We start from the raw sequence: 14,531 nt of genomic DNA on the forward strand, positions 1-14,531 counted from the left end.
GAGTATAATGTCCTCCAGGTCCACCCATGTCACATTTTACAGGATTTCCTTCTTTTTAAAAAGTCAATTAATTATCTTTTAAGAATTTTTTAAAAAGATCTATTTATTTATTTATGATAGAAAGAGAGAGAGAGGCAGAGACACAGACAGAGGGAGAAGCAGGCTCCATGCTGGGAGCCCGACATGGGACTCGATCCCGGGACTCCAAGATTGCGCCCCGGGCCAAAGGCAGGTGCCAAACCGCTGAGCCACCCACGGATCCCCTAAGAATTTTTTTTAAGAAAAAAGTGATTTAAATATATGTAGCTACTTATAATTTCTGGTCTTTTTCACTCCACTGTGTAGACCCTCATGTCCACCTGGCATCATTTCTGTGTGCTGCAAGGGTCCTCGGTCCAGCAGTGCAGGTCAGTGGGTAACAGACTCCCCCATCTCTCAGCCTGAGCAAGTCTGAGTACGTTTCTATTTCCTCTTAATTTCTAGTGTTTACTGGGCACAGAGTTCTGGGCTGATGGTTTCTCCTGCCAGCGCCTTGCTGTCTTCTGGTGCACACTGCTGTCAGAGTCTGCTGCTGTCCTCCTTCTTTTTTAAAATTAAAAAAATATATATTTGAGAGCGAGAGAGAAGCAGACTTGTTTTCTGTGTCTCCACTGAACAGAGTGCCCTATATGGGGCTCCATCCCAGGATCCTGGGATCATGACTGGAGCAGAAAGGAGACACGTCACCTGGCTGAGCCACTGAGGCACCCTGCCATCCTTGTTTCTGCTCCTTGGCATGTAATGAGTCACTCTTTGCTTCTAAGGTTTGCTTTTTGTAAGCAACTTTCAGGAATTTGACTGTCAAGTACCTCAGTGCAGTCTCCTTCACATTTCTTGTATTTCAGGTCTGTTAGTAAGTCTCCTGAATATTTAGGGTTTATGTTTTTTATCAATTTAGGAAGGCTTCCACAATTTTTTCTTAGTATTTCTTACACTTCTCTCTGGGACTCCAATTGCATGGATGTGAGGCTGCTGCTAGAAGGTGTCCTACAGATCACTGATGCTTTTCTACTTTTAATACACTTTATATTTTAGAGCTATTTTAAAAACTTATTTTGCTTCATTCTGTAAAGTTTCTGTAACTGTTCAAGTTCACTAATTTTTTTTGACTGTATTGTCTAGTCTTTTAATTCTTTTTTTTTTTCTTAATGTTTGTTTATTCATGGGAGACACAGAGAGGCAGAGATAACAGGCAGAGGGAGAAGCAGGCTCCCTGTGGGGAGCCCGATGTGGGACTTGATCCTGGGACCTGGGATCACACCCTAAGCTGAAAGCAGACACTCAGCTGCTGAGTCACTCAGACCTTCCTATTTATATTTTTCATGGTAGACACTGAATTTTTTTTTAAAGATTTTATTTATTTATGAGAGAGAGAGAGAGAGAGAGAGAGAGACAGGCAGAGGGAGGAGCAGGCCCCATGCAGGGAGCCTGACATGGGGTGGGACTTGACCCCAGGATCACACCTTGGGGTGAAGGCAGGAGCTAAACCGCTGAGCCATCAGGGCTGCCCAATTTTTTTGTTTCTTTAAAAGAAATTTGTCTTTTGTTTGTACCTCTACTGAACATGCTTGTGCTCATGAGCATATGGAGTGTAGTTATAAAAACTATTTTAATGTCCTTTTCCGTTAATTGCCATTACTGTCTCTCTCTCTCTCTCTCACACACACACACACACACACACACACATATATATATTATTTCAACTGATTGAAATTTCTTATAGGCTGTGTTTTCAGTTTGTTTCTGGATTAGATACTAGACATTGTGAATTTTACACCTTGAAAGGCATGTACTTTTGTATTTCTGCAATTATTCTAGAACCTTGTTGTGGCTGTGGCTGCACTACTTAGCCACTCTCTCAGCCTTTCAGATGGACAGGGTGGCAGGCAGCGCAGGGCCAAACTCTCCCCATTCCTCAGGTGACACCCTCTGAGGACTCTACTTGTTACCCTGTCAATTCTGTGGCTGTGGGAACAAACCATGCCCAGCACTGCGGGGACTCAGGATTCCTTCTATTCTCCAGGGCTTCTTCCCCAGACTTGAGTTGTTTCACCGCTGGCAATGCATTCAGGAGTCCTGGCCTGAAAATTCAAAGGGGCCTGTGCTGACTCCAAGAGCTCTCTCTTTCCAATGGTCTCCTCCAGTCCTCTGTCCCATGAACAACATCTGTCTTGTACTTTGTACTGCCAGGAGTCTCATCCTCAATTCTGCAGAACATTGGCTTCCCCCTTCTGCTCCCTGGCCTGGGAACTTTGAAGATGGTGAGCTGGGGCAATCACAGGAGTCACCTCATGTGCTTTCTCTCTCTCAGGCATCACTGTTCTATGATAGCTGATGTGCAAATGTCTGAAAGTGTTGTGTCGTGTTTTGTCTGATCTTTAATTATTTAAGGCAGGAAGGTAAATTCAGTCTCTCTGTAATTCCATCTTGGTTGATATGTGGAATGCCCCTGAGTTTATTTGCTACCTAGCTAATCCATAATAAGAAGGTAATGTTCTGCATTTAAAAGTATTAAGATTCAGCTAATCAGGAATGTGATCCACACAAACAGCCACACTTCCTCCACCTCACATCTCCCATCAGGATCACAAGACCCTCCCCCTGAGAATCAAGCCATGAAGTGGACCAGTGAGGTGATGGAGAGAATCTGCAGGTAACAGTGTCTGTTCCAATGAAGATCTCTTTCGACCTTCAGATTAGGTAAGAAATCAAGATTATTTTAATGGAAACTATTTGCTGTTTCCTTCACAGAATTGTTTGTGACTGTGTAGGCATTCCAAAGCTATCATTTTTGCATTGTTTTGGAGAGGAGCTATAAAATGGTAAGAGTTTCTAAATATTAGATAGAACTAAAAATTTATATTTATTATACATTTAAAACATGCTGAAAAAAAGGAAATTCCAACAGCACAGAACTACAGATTAAAACCTCCACCACAGACATGGAGAATTCTGCTCATTACTGGAAATACAATGATAAATAAAACCACTTCTGTTTTACTCATAAAAATATATGGAACAGCCTAGGACAACAGCTGGCATGTAACAGGCACTATGTTACTCTGTATAGAACTGGATTGTATAAATAACAAATAAATATCTTTGTAATGCTCATAATGATTACAATTGTTAACAACTTGGTAGATGTATACTTTTCCAGACATTTTCTATGCAGCATATAACCATATAAATGTGGATATACACAAAACACATATAATTTTAAAATAAAATGATAAGCTCAAACAAATGGATCCTTGTCTTGGTTTTCCCCACTAACGATATGATAGCCATCTTAGTCCTATGTAAAGTTATATGTAAACTTTACACTACACATCTGTAGTATGGTATCTTAGTTTTATTTGAGCTGTTATCTCGGGTTACTTGTGAACTACACTCCTCTAACACACTAGGCAATTGAGAGCTAATATATTATCTACTTAAATATTTAAATAATCAAAGCAATACCTTGATGGTGGAGTGTCCATTGTTTTTGGTGTCTTGTGCAAGGTTCCAATTCCCCGTCACTTGGGGAGACTGTAAAATGATTTCTTCTGGAAATAACACTTTTAAAACAAGGGAAGAAGGTAGGTATTACTGAAAAGCTTAAAAAAGATGAATAGAGGCAGCCTAAGTAATTCACATTTATGCCTTCCTTTCTCTTCTGGCTTCTGTACATGGTTTCTCAGTTACTGCAGAATACCAGTACTGTGTATCGTTCGCAAAGAAGCCATCTGCCTATCTGGAGCTACATAAGTGAATTATATTAAGAGGGGAAAAGCACAGTGCAATGACTTCATTTTAAATAATTTAAGCATGCTATTTTTATGTAGTTGGAATAGTAAGAAAACACTGAAACTTGCCAATGGGAAGAAAACTTTGGACTGCATAGTTTTACTTGTAATATAGGACTGAAGAGTCTGTTTTTGCACAAAATTGTACATGAAACTTATAAAAACATTCTGGGAAGAAGTAACACTATCATTCCACAAAAATAATACCTTTAACACCTAAGTGGATGACGTGTTCAAGTGCAAAGTGACACCGTCTGCTTGTAGTCCTGCCAGAGAGAGAACAACATGGAATAATTCACCTCCAGTTTAGAAATATTAAGTTTAGCACTGGTCACTTGGTGACCTAATTACATAACTTGAGCCAACCTGCTAATGTAACCTTTATAAAATACGTACAAAGGAGCCATATTAAGAGTCAGCGATCCCCACATTCTCACAGGCCTCGCCGCGGAGTCTGGAGCACAGAGGGGTCACTTTACAGTGTGTGTCTATTCACAACATTAGGAATTTTACAGAAAAACTTTAAACAGAAACAACTCATGTATCAGGACGGCAGAGACTCTTTCCTTTCTGGGACTATTTCTCTTTTAAACATATAAAGAGTGCAAGTAGAAAAAAAAGGGGGGGGAGGAATATAGCCTTATAGCCTTAGAGGCATTAGGGAAATATTAATACTATTATGTCAACAGCAAAGCAATTTAGATTGTAAGATTTAAACTTTTGAAATTCACAACCATTAAAAGATACCGAGGCCTATTAATAATTTTAAGAGTTTAAGCAAAAATTGATTCAAACCAAGCAGCACCCCAGCCAGCAGATGCAAAGAGGCCATGAGGAGCTGTATGGAATAAAGGACTTTACAGCCAGAAGGGAGTGGGTACAAGGAAATTACCCTGGGGCAAAACAGGGGGCTGGTTATCGCAAGCTCCTTTTCATAAGGGGTGGGGAGGGGTCCGCCAGGCTGAGCCCCTCACCAGTCCTGACCAGGCAGTTCCTGAATGACTGGCTCAAGATTCCGTTTCGGGGGGAGTCAAAACTGTATTTCCCTCCTGGTGTGGTGACTTGGGGCTCAGCATAAGAAACTCTGCTGTAGGGAAGCCCCGGTGGTGCAGCGGTTTAGCGCCGCCTGCAGCCCAGGGCATGATCCTGGAGACCGGGGATCAAGTTCTACGTCAGGCTCTCTGTATGGTGCCTGCTTCTCCCTCTGCCTGTGTCTCTGCCTCTCTCTCTTTGTCTCTATGAATAAATAAAATAAAATCTTTAAAAAAAAAAAGAAACTGTTGTACACCTGCTGTTTTGTTTCTTCACACAATGAAAATAAAAAACATAAAACCTCATCTTCAATGAAGATGACCAAAGCTCCAAATAAGTGAAGATGGATATCTATTCAATAAAGAGTATCTGGCCTCAAATAAGCACAAGTACAAGAGCTGCTCCTTACCAACTCCAAATTTGGGCCACATACAGGTTTCTGGAAAATTCAGACTTGGGAGCCCAAAGACCAAATGATTGTTTCTCACCTGAATTACGAGGTGCAGAGCAGATGCTGCGAGGTCACCATGAGGACCCATTTGCACAGCCTGGAATTATGGGTGAGGGGGTGTATGAAGCTGGAAAAACTGAGTGCTGCACCCAACCCTCAGACACCTTCCCTAGGCTCCCAGGCACGAAGGGTACTGGCACCCCCACTGTTCCTTCAGCATCATCTTCAGCAATTAGCTGCCTGGGTTATAATCAACTCCATCCAAGAGGAGTCACAACCAGAACAGCACTTAAAGCAGACACTCAGAGAAGAAGAGACCGGGGAAGGACTAAATGCCTCATCCCTTTCCAGTGGGTGGCTTTCCAATCTCAGTGCTATCTCACCTCTTCCAGAGGGGAAGGAGAAAAGGTTTCAAAATATTTTAAAAGGTACAGGGGCACCTGGGTGGCTCAGATGGTTAAGCCTCTGACTCTTGATTTCTGCTCAGATCATTATCTCAGGTTGTGAGATCCAGCTCTGTGTCAGGCTCCACAGTGGGGGTTGAGCTTGAGAGTCTCTCTCCTTCTCCCTCTGGCCCGCCCCTTGTGTGTGTACGCCCTCTCTTTAAAATGAATAAATCTAGGGATCCCTGGGTGGCGCAGCGGTTTGGTGCCTGCCTTTGGCCCGGGGCCGATCCTGGAGACCCGGGATCGAATCCCACGTCGGGCTCCCGGTGCATGGAGCCTGCTTCTCCCTCTGCCTGTGTCTCTGCCTCTCTCTCTCTCTCTCTGTGTGACTATCATAAATAAAGAAAAAAAAATTAAAAAAAAATAAAATGAATAAATCTTAAAAAAATATTTTAAAAGGCACAAGAAAGACTGAACATGTAACAAAGACTGTGCCAAGCTAACAAGATCACTGTCACTGCACACAAAGGTGATACTTAAATGCTTACTGGTTTTTATTAAATCAAATTTGCAGTCAGAAAGCTTTCCATCAAGAAAGCTCCTGACCTGGAAGACTTTACTGGCAAATTCTACTGCTCAAGGATCCTGTCCTCATGCTTGCTTGCTTGCTTGCTTGCTTGCTTGCTTGCTTATTTATTTATTTATTTATTTATTTATTTATTTATTTATTTATTTAGTCACAGAGAGTTATTTATTATAGTCACAGAGAGAGAGAGAGAGGCAGAGACACAGGCAGAGGGAGAAGCAGGCTCCATGCACTGGGAGCCCGACGTGGGATTCGATCCCGGGTCTCCAGGATCGCGCCCTGGGCCAAAGGCAGGCGCCAAACCGCTGCGCCACCCAGGGATCCCTGTCCTCATGCTTTAATGAAAACTGAAGGCGTCTCAAGAATTCTTTCTTGGTCTTCGGCTCTGAACCCCACCACTTTAAATCACATTGATTTTATATTAGAAAACCAATCAGTTTAACTATCTTAATAGACTAAAGAAGGAAAACCACACAATCACCTTGATACAGAAGCAGCATCTGACCAATCCCACACCCACTCATGACAGTGCTGGCTGGCAGCACACCTGGAGTCCATCTCCTCAACCTGAAGGGGGCCAAGTACAAAGGACCTACCTCCAGCTCACACGGTGCTTAATGGTTCCAGACTGAATGAACGCTAACCCTCAGGTGGGGAATAAGGCCATCTAGGAAATGCTATTCTAGACAATGCAGTCAGGCAAGGAAAAACAAAATGCATCCAGATAAGAAAGCAGTAAAGCTCTTTACTTGAACATAAAGATCATATGTGTAGAAAACCCTATGTAGCCTATAAAGAGCTACTAGAACTGCAAAATGCATTTAACAAACTCTCAGGATACTAGAATATACAAAAATAAATGGCATTCATAAACATTAACTGGAAGCAAGTAGAAATTTAAGGTTACTGTTTACAACAGCAATACATTTTAAGACTCCTACCAACCTGACAGAAGAGAGGAAAAACAGTAGTGAACTGTACAGATGCTCCTGAAAGCAATGAAAACCAGACCTAATGAGATGGAGAGAGGTACCATTTCCAAGGCTTGAGAGACTCAGTATTAAGGTATCACTTCTTCCTGAGATGGACCTAAAAATTCAATGTAATCCCAATCAAAACCATAACAAGTTTTTTGTAGAAACAGATAAATTGAATTCTAATATCCATACAGGTCTACCAAAGACTGAGGAAAGCCACACCAACGTGGTAGACAATGGACAAAGTGGAAGCCTTACGCTACCTGATTTAAAGACTCATCAACGAAGACTATGAATGGGAAATAAGCACATAAGAAGGCAGTCAGCGGGATCCCTGGGTGGCGCAGCGGTTTAGCGCCTGCCTTTGGCCCAGGGCGCGATCCTCGAGACCCAGGATCGAATCCCACGTCGGGCCCCCGGTGCATGGAGCCTGCTTCTCCCTCTGCCTGTGTCTCTGCCTCTCTCTCTCTCTGTGTGACTATCATAAATAAATAAAAAAAAAAAAAAAAAAAAAAAAAAGAAGGCAGTCAGCATGATGACTCATTCGGGAAATGCAGACCCAACCATAGTGAGACATCAGCTCACAACTATTAGAACAATCACAATGAAACACACTGACCAGACAAGGGTTGTGAGCCTGGGGAGCAATAGGACCCCCACACGAGCTGGTGGGAATGCAAATGGCACAGCTGCTTTGGGTCAGAGCTTTCTTTCAGTTTCTTTTTTTTTTTTTATTTTTATTTATTTATGATAGTCACACACAGAGAGAGAGAGAGAGAGAGGCAGAGACACAGGCAGAGGGAGAAGCAGGCTCCATGCACCTGGAGCCCGATGTGGGATTCGATCCCAGGTCTCCAGGATCGCGCCCTGGGCCAAAGGCAGGCGCCAAACCGCTGCGCCACCCAGGGATCCCTTTCTTTCAGTTTCTTACAATTATGCACACCCTCACCACACTGTTCCATGTTCACCCAAGAGAAATGCACACACGAACATGCAAAGATTTGTACGCAGACATTCATAGCAATTCCTTTTTGTAATGGCTAAAAGATGAAGAAAACCCAGTGTCTACCCACAGGTGACTGGATAGATGAACTGTGGTAGATTCTTTTTCTTTTTCTTTTTTTTAAAGATTCTATTTATTTATTCTTGAGAGAGAGAGAGAGAGAGAGAGAGAGGCAGAAACACAGGCAAAGGGAGAAGCAGGCTCCACGCAGGGAGCCCAACGTGGGACTCGATCCGAGGACTCCAGGATCACACCCTGGGCTGAAGGCAGGCACTAAACCACTGAGCCACCCAGGAGTCCCCTGTGGTAGATTCTTACAACGAAATACTACTGTCATAAAAAGGAAAAAAATGGGAATCACTGTTAGACAACTGATGTTAATGTAACATCGTGTGTCAACTATAATTCCATAAAAATATCAATGAAATCATTTTAACAGTGAGGTTGAATCTTAGAATAATTATGCTAAGTGAAAAAGAGATGTCAGGTAAAAAACAGTAAGTCTTGTATATTTCCATTTATGTAAGATTTTACAAAGTGCAAACTAACCCTACTGCAACAGAAAGTGCTGCTTTGGGCCTGGGGGGGGGGGGGTGGGGGTGGGAGCGGAAGGAAGCGTTTGCTGTGGCAGATACTCTCTTTCTCTTGACCGTGGAGGTGGTTTCACAGGATACAGATGTGTATGAAGTCCTCAAACTACATACTTTAATAAGGCATAATTACAGTGACTATATTCTATCTCACTAGACCTGTTTTATTTTTTAAAGGGAAAATCCCTACAGAAAGTCCAGCCTCTCTGCCCTCTCTACAGAGCCCTGTCCAGCTCTGCTCCACCTGCTGCACTGCAGGCCTGCCCCATTTCCAAATGTTCAAAACAAGTAAGGAATAAATATTTTATTTTTTTATTTTTATTTTATTTACTTTTTTTAAGATTTATTTATTTATTCATGATAGATATAGTGAGAGAGAGAGGCAGAGACACAGGAGGAGGGAGAAGCAGGCTCCATGCCGGGAGCCCAACGTGGAACCCGATCCTGGGACTCCAGGATCACGCCCTGGGCCAAAGGCAGGTGCTTAACTGCCGAGCCACCCAGGGATCCCCAGGAATAGATATTTTTAAAAAATGAGAAATCTTGGGGCACCTGGTGGCTCAGTGGTTGAGCGTCTGCCTTTGGCTCAGGGTGTGACCCTGGGGTCCCGGGATCAAGTCCCACATCAGGCTCCCGGTGCATGGAGCCTGCTTCTCCTTCTGCCTATGTCTCTGCCTCTCTCTCTCTCTCTGACTATCATAAATAAATAAAAATTAAAAAAAAAAAAAAGACTTAAAAAAAAAAAAAAGTCTTTTTTTTTTTTAAAGGGAAATCTCTTGATTTTGTATAACTTAATACAAACAACCTAAACAGTTATGTGGGGCAAGCAAAGCCTCGGTGCGTCAAATGTGGCAGCTTGCCACTCCCACACTCTGGCCTCTCATCTCTTCCACTCTACACCAGGCTGCCCACATGCTTGCTGAAGACCTGGGCCTGGTGTCTGAGATCACCAAACCAACGTCTTCTCTCCACCTCAACATCCTGTCTCGCCAACAGCCCGTCACTGCTGGTACCCTCAGGCTTCTCCTGGGCACGTTCTTTCTGGCTCAACCCCATGGCTTGTCAAGCCTACTGCCCAAGTCCTGCATCCTCTGGCAGGTCGGCTCCCACACCACGCTTGTCCCATCCTTCTTCTCTCCTTCCCTCCTCCAAACCTCTCCTCCTCTGGGACTGGGCTTGCTGCACATGCCAGAAGAACACATGATCAGAAATGGCCAAGTACACATCAGCTCTCGCCTCTTCCAACCAACTATCTTGAGGGAGAATGTTACCCTCCACCAATGGCTCCTGCTCCACCTGGCCAGACTCATCTCCTCCCGCATGCACTGCCTTGCCCCAGCCACCCCTGCCACTGCAGGAGGCTCCACGGAGCTAGTTTCTCTCATTCCAAACAGCAAGAACAGCCTTTCCTGGACTTCACGTTGCTCTTCATCCCACCTGCTCAGCCTCCATGGCCAAACAACCTGCTCTCCCAATTGATCCACAACCCATTCACACCCAACACACTTTGATTTGGCGGCAGCCTCAACAACCAAACATTTTCCTAAACAAGACTAATTTTAAAAATCCCTGATCAATTTTAAAATTAGCACCTTCTGATACCTAAAAGATACACTACAGAAAGTGAAACAAGCAACAGATATAGAGAAATTACAGAAGTTAACTGTAGCATTATGTAGCATAATCAAGAACAGTCCACAAAGAACACAGAAAAGACTCCTACAGGTAACAAAAACCAAATTATTCAGGAGAAGACATGAACCAGCATTTCATGGATGAGGAAATTTTATGGCCAACAAACATGGAAACTCCCAACCTCATAAGCAGTTAGAGAAACGCATGTCCAGATCATAAGGAGACGGATTACCAAGATCTACGAACTTGGCAAGAATTTAAGAGAGTTTAACAAAACCAGGTTCTGGGATGGTGTAGATCAGGTTGTTACAGATGCTGATGGTGGGGTCTCTGATGCCATCATGGATAAAGCGGAAACAAACACACCCAAGCCAAGGTCCCACTCTTTTAAGGTACGGCCAAGAAAACACCGGCACGTGTGCACACAGAGGGAGCAGGTCCTCACAGCAGTGCCTTCAGGGCAGAGACAGGATAAGCGTCCATCCACAGAACAGGGAAAGTGAGTAGGGGACTTACCCTGTGATGGAAGCAGCAGTGAAGACACTGAATAGTGATACACAACATGGAGAATGATAGGAACAGGTCAGTGAAAACCTCCTGGACATCAGACACTGACTGCTCCAAACAAAACCAAAAAACAGATTTTTCTGTGTATGTGTGTGTATCCACGTACAAAGACACACAAACTTTTTTTTTTTTAAACAGGGGAGAGATAAATACAAAATCCTAGTTAATGGTGGAGGGTGTAGTAGATGAACGGGAGGGAAAGACAGGTTGTCCGGGCCATCGGCCCATGCTCATGTGATAAACAAGTCATCTGTGTACTTAAGCTCCATTAAAGAATGAACAGCAAATGTCTGTGACTTCATCTCAAAACATGTCTGGTAGTGAAGCTGGAATCCTGACCCATGAACAGGGACACTGCCGTCCTGCATCTCCTACACTGGTGCTGAGGTGTGCAGGGATGGAAGGGAAGCCTGCTACCCGCCAGGAATGAAGATACATTTGTATGACAAGTCACTTAAAGCATTACCTGTTATATGTGAATTCCACATCCATAGGTTCAAAGTTATATGCTTGCTCAAATTCTGGGTTAAGTTTAAGGGTTACATCTTCTTCGTGAATCTAAAAAGGAAACAGAATTTAATTCCCATACTTCACATTTGATTGTTGGGACAATCTTCATCTTCATCTAGCAACATGTCATGAAACACTTTACAGACTGGAGCTAAAATATGGCATTTTTAAATCCTTGTGAAACTGATCAGAGGATTAAATCCCGCTGTTGTTACATCCTCCACACCAGGACCTAGCCCCTGGAGGCGCCTGCATTAGCACACTTCCTGAGCTCCTCCCAGGCCACGCTCCAGAGCCAGGCTCTGTGCAAACAAAGTGTACAGCATAAGCCACAGCCTCCACAAAGAGGTCCTTCCAAGGACTCCCTTTGCAGAATAGGGAATTAGGCATTCTGGGGCCCTTCAGCCATGGCTAGGGCCTGTGTAAAGTGATTCCTGGACAGGTGGGACAAAAAGGGAATTTCTAAGGAAGCACAGGAGGAAAAAAGCAGGAAGGACAGCTGTGAGGTGAAAAGGAGCACAGGCTGAGTAAGGGTGCCAGGCAGTGTGGGCTTCTCAAGGGCTAGGCAACCAGAGCTGGCTGGTGGGAGAGTGGGCACTTGGGCCACCCTGTTGGCAAGACCCCCTCTTGCAGCAGAAGCTGTCAGTCCCCTTAAAAGATGAGAAAGCCCAGCACAGGTCCGCAGGTTTCCCAGGGATCAAGATGAACGAGAATGATCCTGTTAAGAGATCACCAAGCACACAAGGAAGCAAATCTCCAAGAGTGAGGGTCAGCACAGCCATCAAGGGAGTTGGACCCCTAGGACATCACATGCTAACATCATTTCCAGAAACTTGAAAACCTGCATGATTTTTTTTTTAAAAAACCCAGAAAGAAAAGGATAAACAAGCCAATATAAAAAATAAGAGGGCAGCTTTAATGAATCAAACAGAGCACGTGGAGATGAAAGCCATGCTAAGACAAACTGAGCGGGAAGGGAGGAAGTGATGATGTCTATTCCCAAGCACATGCTCCTGGCGATAAGAAGGCCCCTCTGCAGATGTGGCTATGCTGGCTGAGGTCAGTGCCGGGCCCAGCCTAGGGAGTCTCCTGTCCCATGGCCCCCGGACCACCAGGAGTGTGCAATCTGCCGGCAGCAGGAGCCCCATTCTGGAATGTCCCCAACACCTGGTGCCAGGTGAGAACACTGGGCTGCCTGTCACAGAAACACCAATTTGACATCAATGGAGTAACTGCTGATCCTGGATGTGTGTCTTCTGCCCAGCACGCCATCTGCAGGGCTCTCCTGAGGGCCTTCTGTACCATCATGGTCTCCCATTCCACGGCACTGGCCAAAATTAAACTACAGAGAATCAAGTAAAGCAATGGGCTGAGACCTATAGGATTTACTAACTGGACCATGAATTCCACCACTCAGAAGCGGCTGCCTTTATGGAATATCCCCCTAAAGGATCAGTAAGCGTGCTCAACACCCTCAAGGCATAGCTTCAGTCTGTATTTGTCAGCCTATGGTGCTCACTTCCGCAGCACATAGACTAAAATTGGATTTGTCGGGATATGATTCTGGCCACCCCCCAAGCAGTGTTCAGGAACCAAGGAGACCTCAACCTGTGATCCTGGTCCTGCTGCTTCTGAAGCTTTATTTCCCACAGCATCTTCCTGGAGGGGCACAAGTGGATCCATTCTTTGGAAGCTAAAAAGTCACTTGGCCATTATGGGATTCTCATACTCTTATTTAACAGCTAAAGTGCAATAAAGCTGGGAAAGCTGACAGCCCCTTGAGCTTGGGCTAAGTGGCTACCACTCTGCAGCAAGGGAGGGAGGGCAGCCTGCTGTGCTGCCCACTGGGGAGAGTCAGTGGAACAGCTGGCAGGGCACCAGGGGTCAGTTCCCTCTCCAATCATCCTAGCACTGGTTTCACAATCAGTGCATTGGCAAGGGCTGGTGCCCTGTGTTTTGGTGCAGAATGCAACAAACGTGGCCACAGGGCCAGAATCGCCCCCTCTTTGAATCCTTACCAGACTCTTCTAGTTCCTACAACCTAACCCCAGACAGGGCTTCAGCATTTCCTTGTTTACTTTTAGGCATCAGGCTGGAGTGGGCTTCATCCTTCTCTTCACACAGACTTGGCATGTGTAGCAGTGCTATGCGCAGGATGGGAGCAGCAGAGACCAGCCAGAGAATCGCAGAACCATGTGGTAACGCCGGAAGGGAGTCCGAGAAGTCAGCAAAACTTCTCCACGAAAGCATTTAGAACTGTAAACTTTTAAGTCTATTTTTCCTTTTGAGGGTCTCTATTCGGGAGTACGTTCGGCCCAAATCTGACTAATTCAAACATCACCACTTACATGTGCTAAAAGTAAAAGGTAAGTATGACTTACATGATTGAAAATTATCGTTTTTTTTTAAAGACATTAAGCTCTCTTTATTTATTTATTATTTTTTTGTTATTAAGCTCTCTTTATGCATCACTTTAAATATTCACTTAATCCTAAATTTTCTGAAATACTGTCAAAGGCTGAAGGAGCACCCCTGCCACAGTGGCGGGAGGAAGTTGACCTCTGACGGGCTGGAAGAGTTGGCCCAGCAATAAAGATCAGGAGCGCCGCTCACCTCAATCACATAGCCGATGTACTCGATGACATGTCCATTGTACTCTTGAGTTTTTAAAATCAGCTTATCACCTAGTTAAGAAATATAGTGCCACATGTAAAACTACAAAATCCCCAAATTTTGCTACTGTTCTCTAAAATTAAACACTTTGAAAAAGTAAAACAAACATCACTGGGATGAGCTGCTTAAAACCAGCATCAGAATGACCAAAGAGAGGTGCTGGATGCATGGAAAGTGCTGACCAAGTTTTACAGAAGATTCCAACCCAAAGCAAAGCCAACGAGATGTAACTGGAGTGTTGCCAGTTGTGACATCCTTTCCCTGACAGGGGATCCACGTCTGGTCCACCGA

At 44.2% G+C, this 14,531-nt stretch overlaps 1 protein-coding gene across 6 annotated transcripts in view; it reads right to left on the reverse strand.

The window, feature by feature from the left end:
- Positions 1-14,531, reverse strand: part of MOV10L1 (Mov10 like RISC complex RNA helicase 1) — a 72,599-nt gene that overhangs the window by 23,102 nt on the left and 34,966 nt on the right. For all 6 annotated transcript variants that reach the window (XM_025455748.3, XM_025455768.3, XM_025455739.3 and 3 more), the window contains exons 12-15: positions 14,181-14,251; positions 11,524-11,615; positions 4,038-4,096; positions 3,505-3,602 (exon numbers count right to left, since the gene is read on the reverse strand). In XM_025455748.3, coding sequence (XP_025311533.1) covers positions 3,505-3,602; positions 4,038-4,096; positions 11,524-11,615; positions 14,181-14,251 — 320 coding nt within the window. The remainder of the gene's footprint in view (positions 1-3,504; positions 3,603-4,037; positions 4,097-11,523; positions 11,616-14,180; positions 14,252-14,531) is intronic.

Source organism: Canis lupus, chromosome 10, assembly GCF_003254725.2.
Source record: "Canis lupus dingo isolate Sandy chromosome 10, ASM325472v2, whole genome shotgun sequence".
Lineage (NCBI taxonomy): Eukaryota > Metazoa > Chordata > Mammalia > Carnivora > Canidae > Canis > Canis lupus.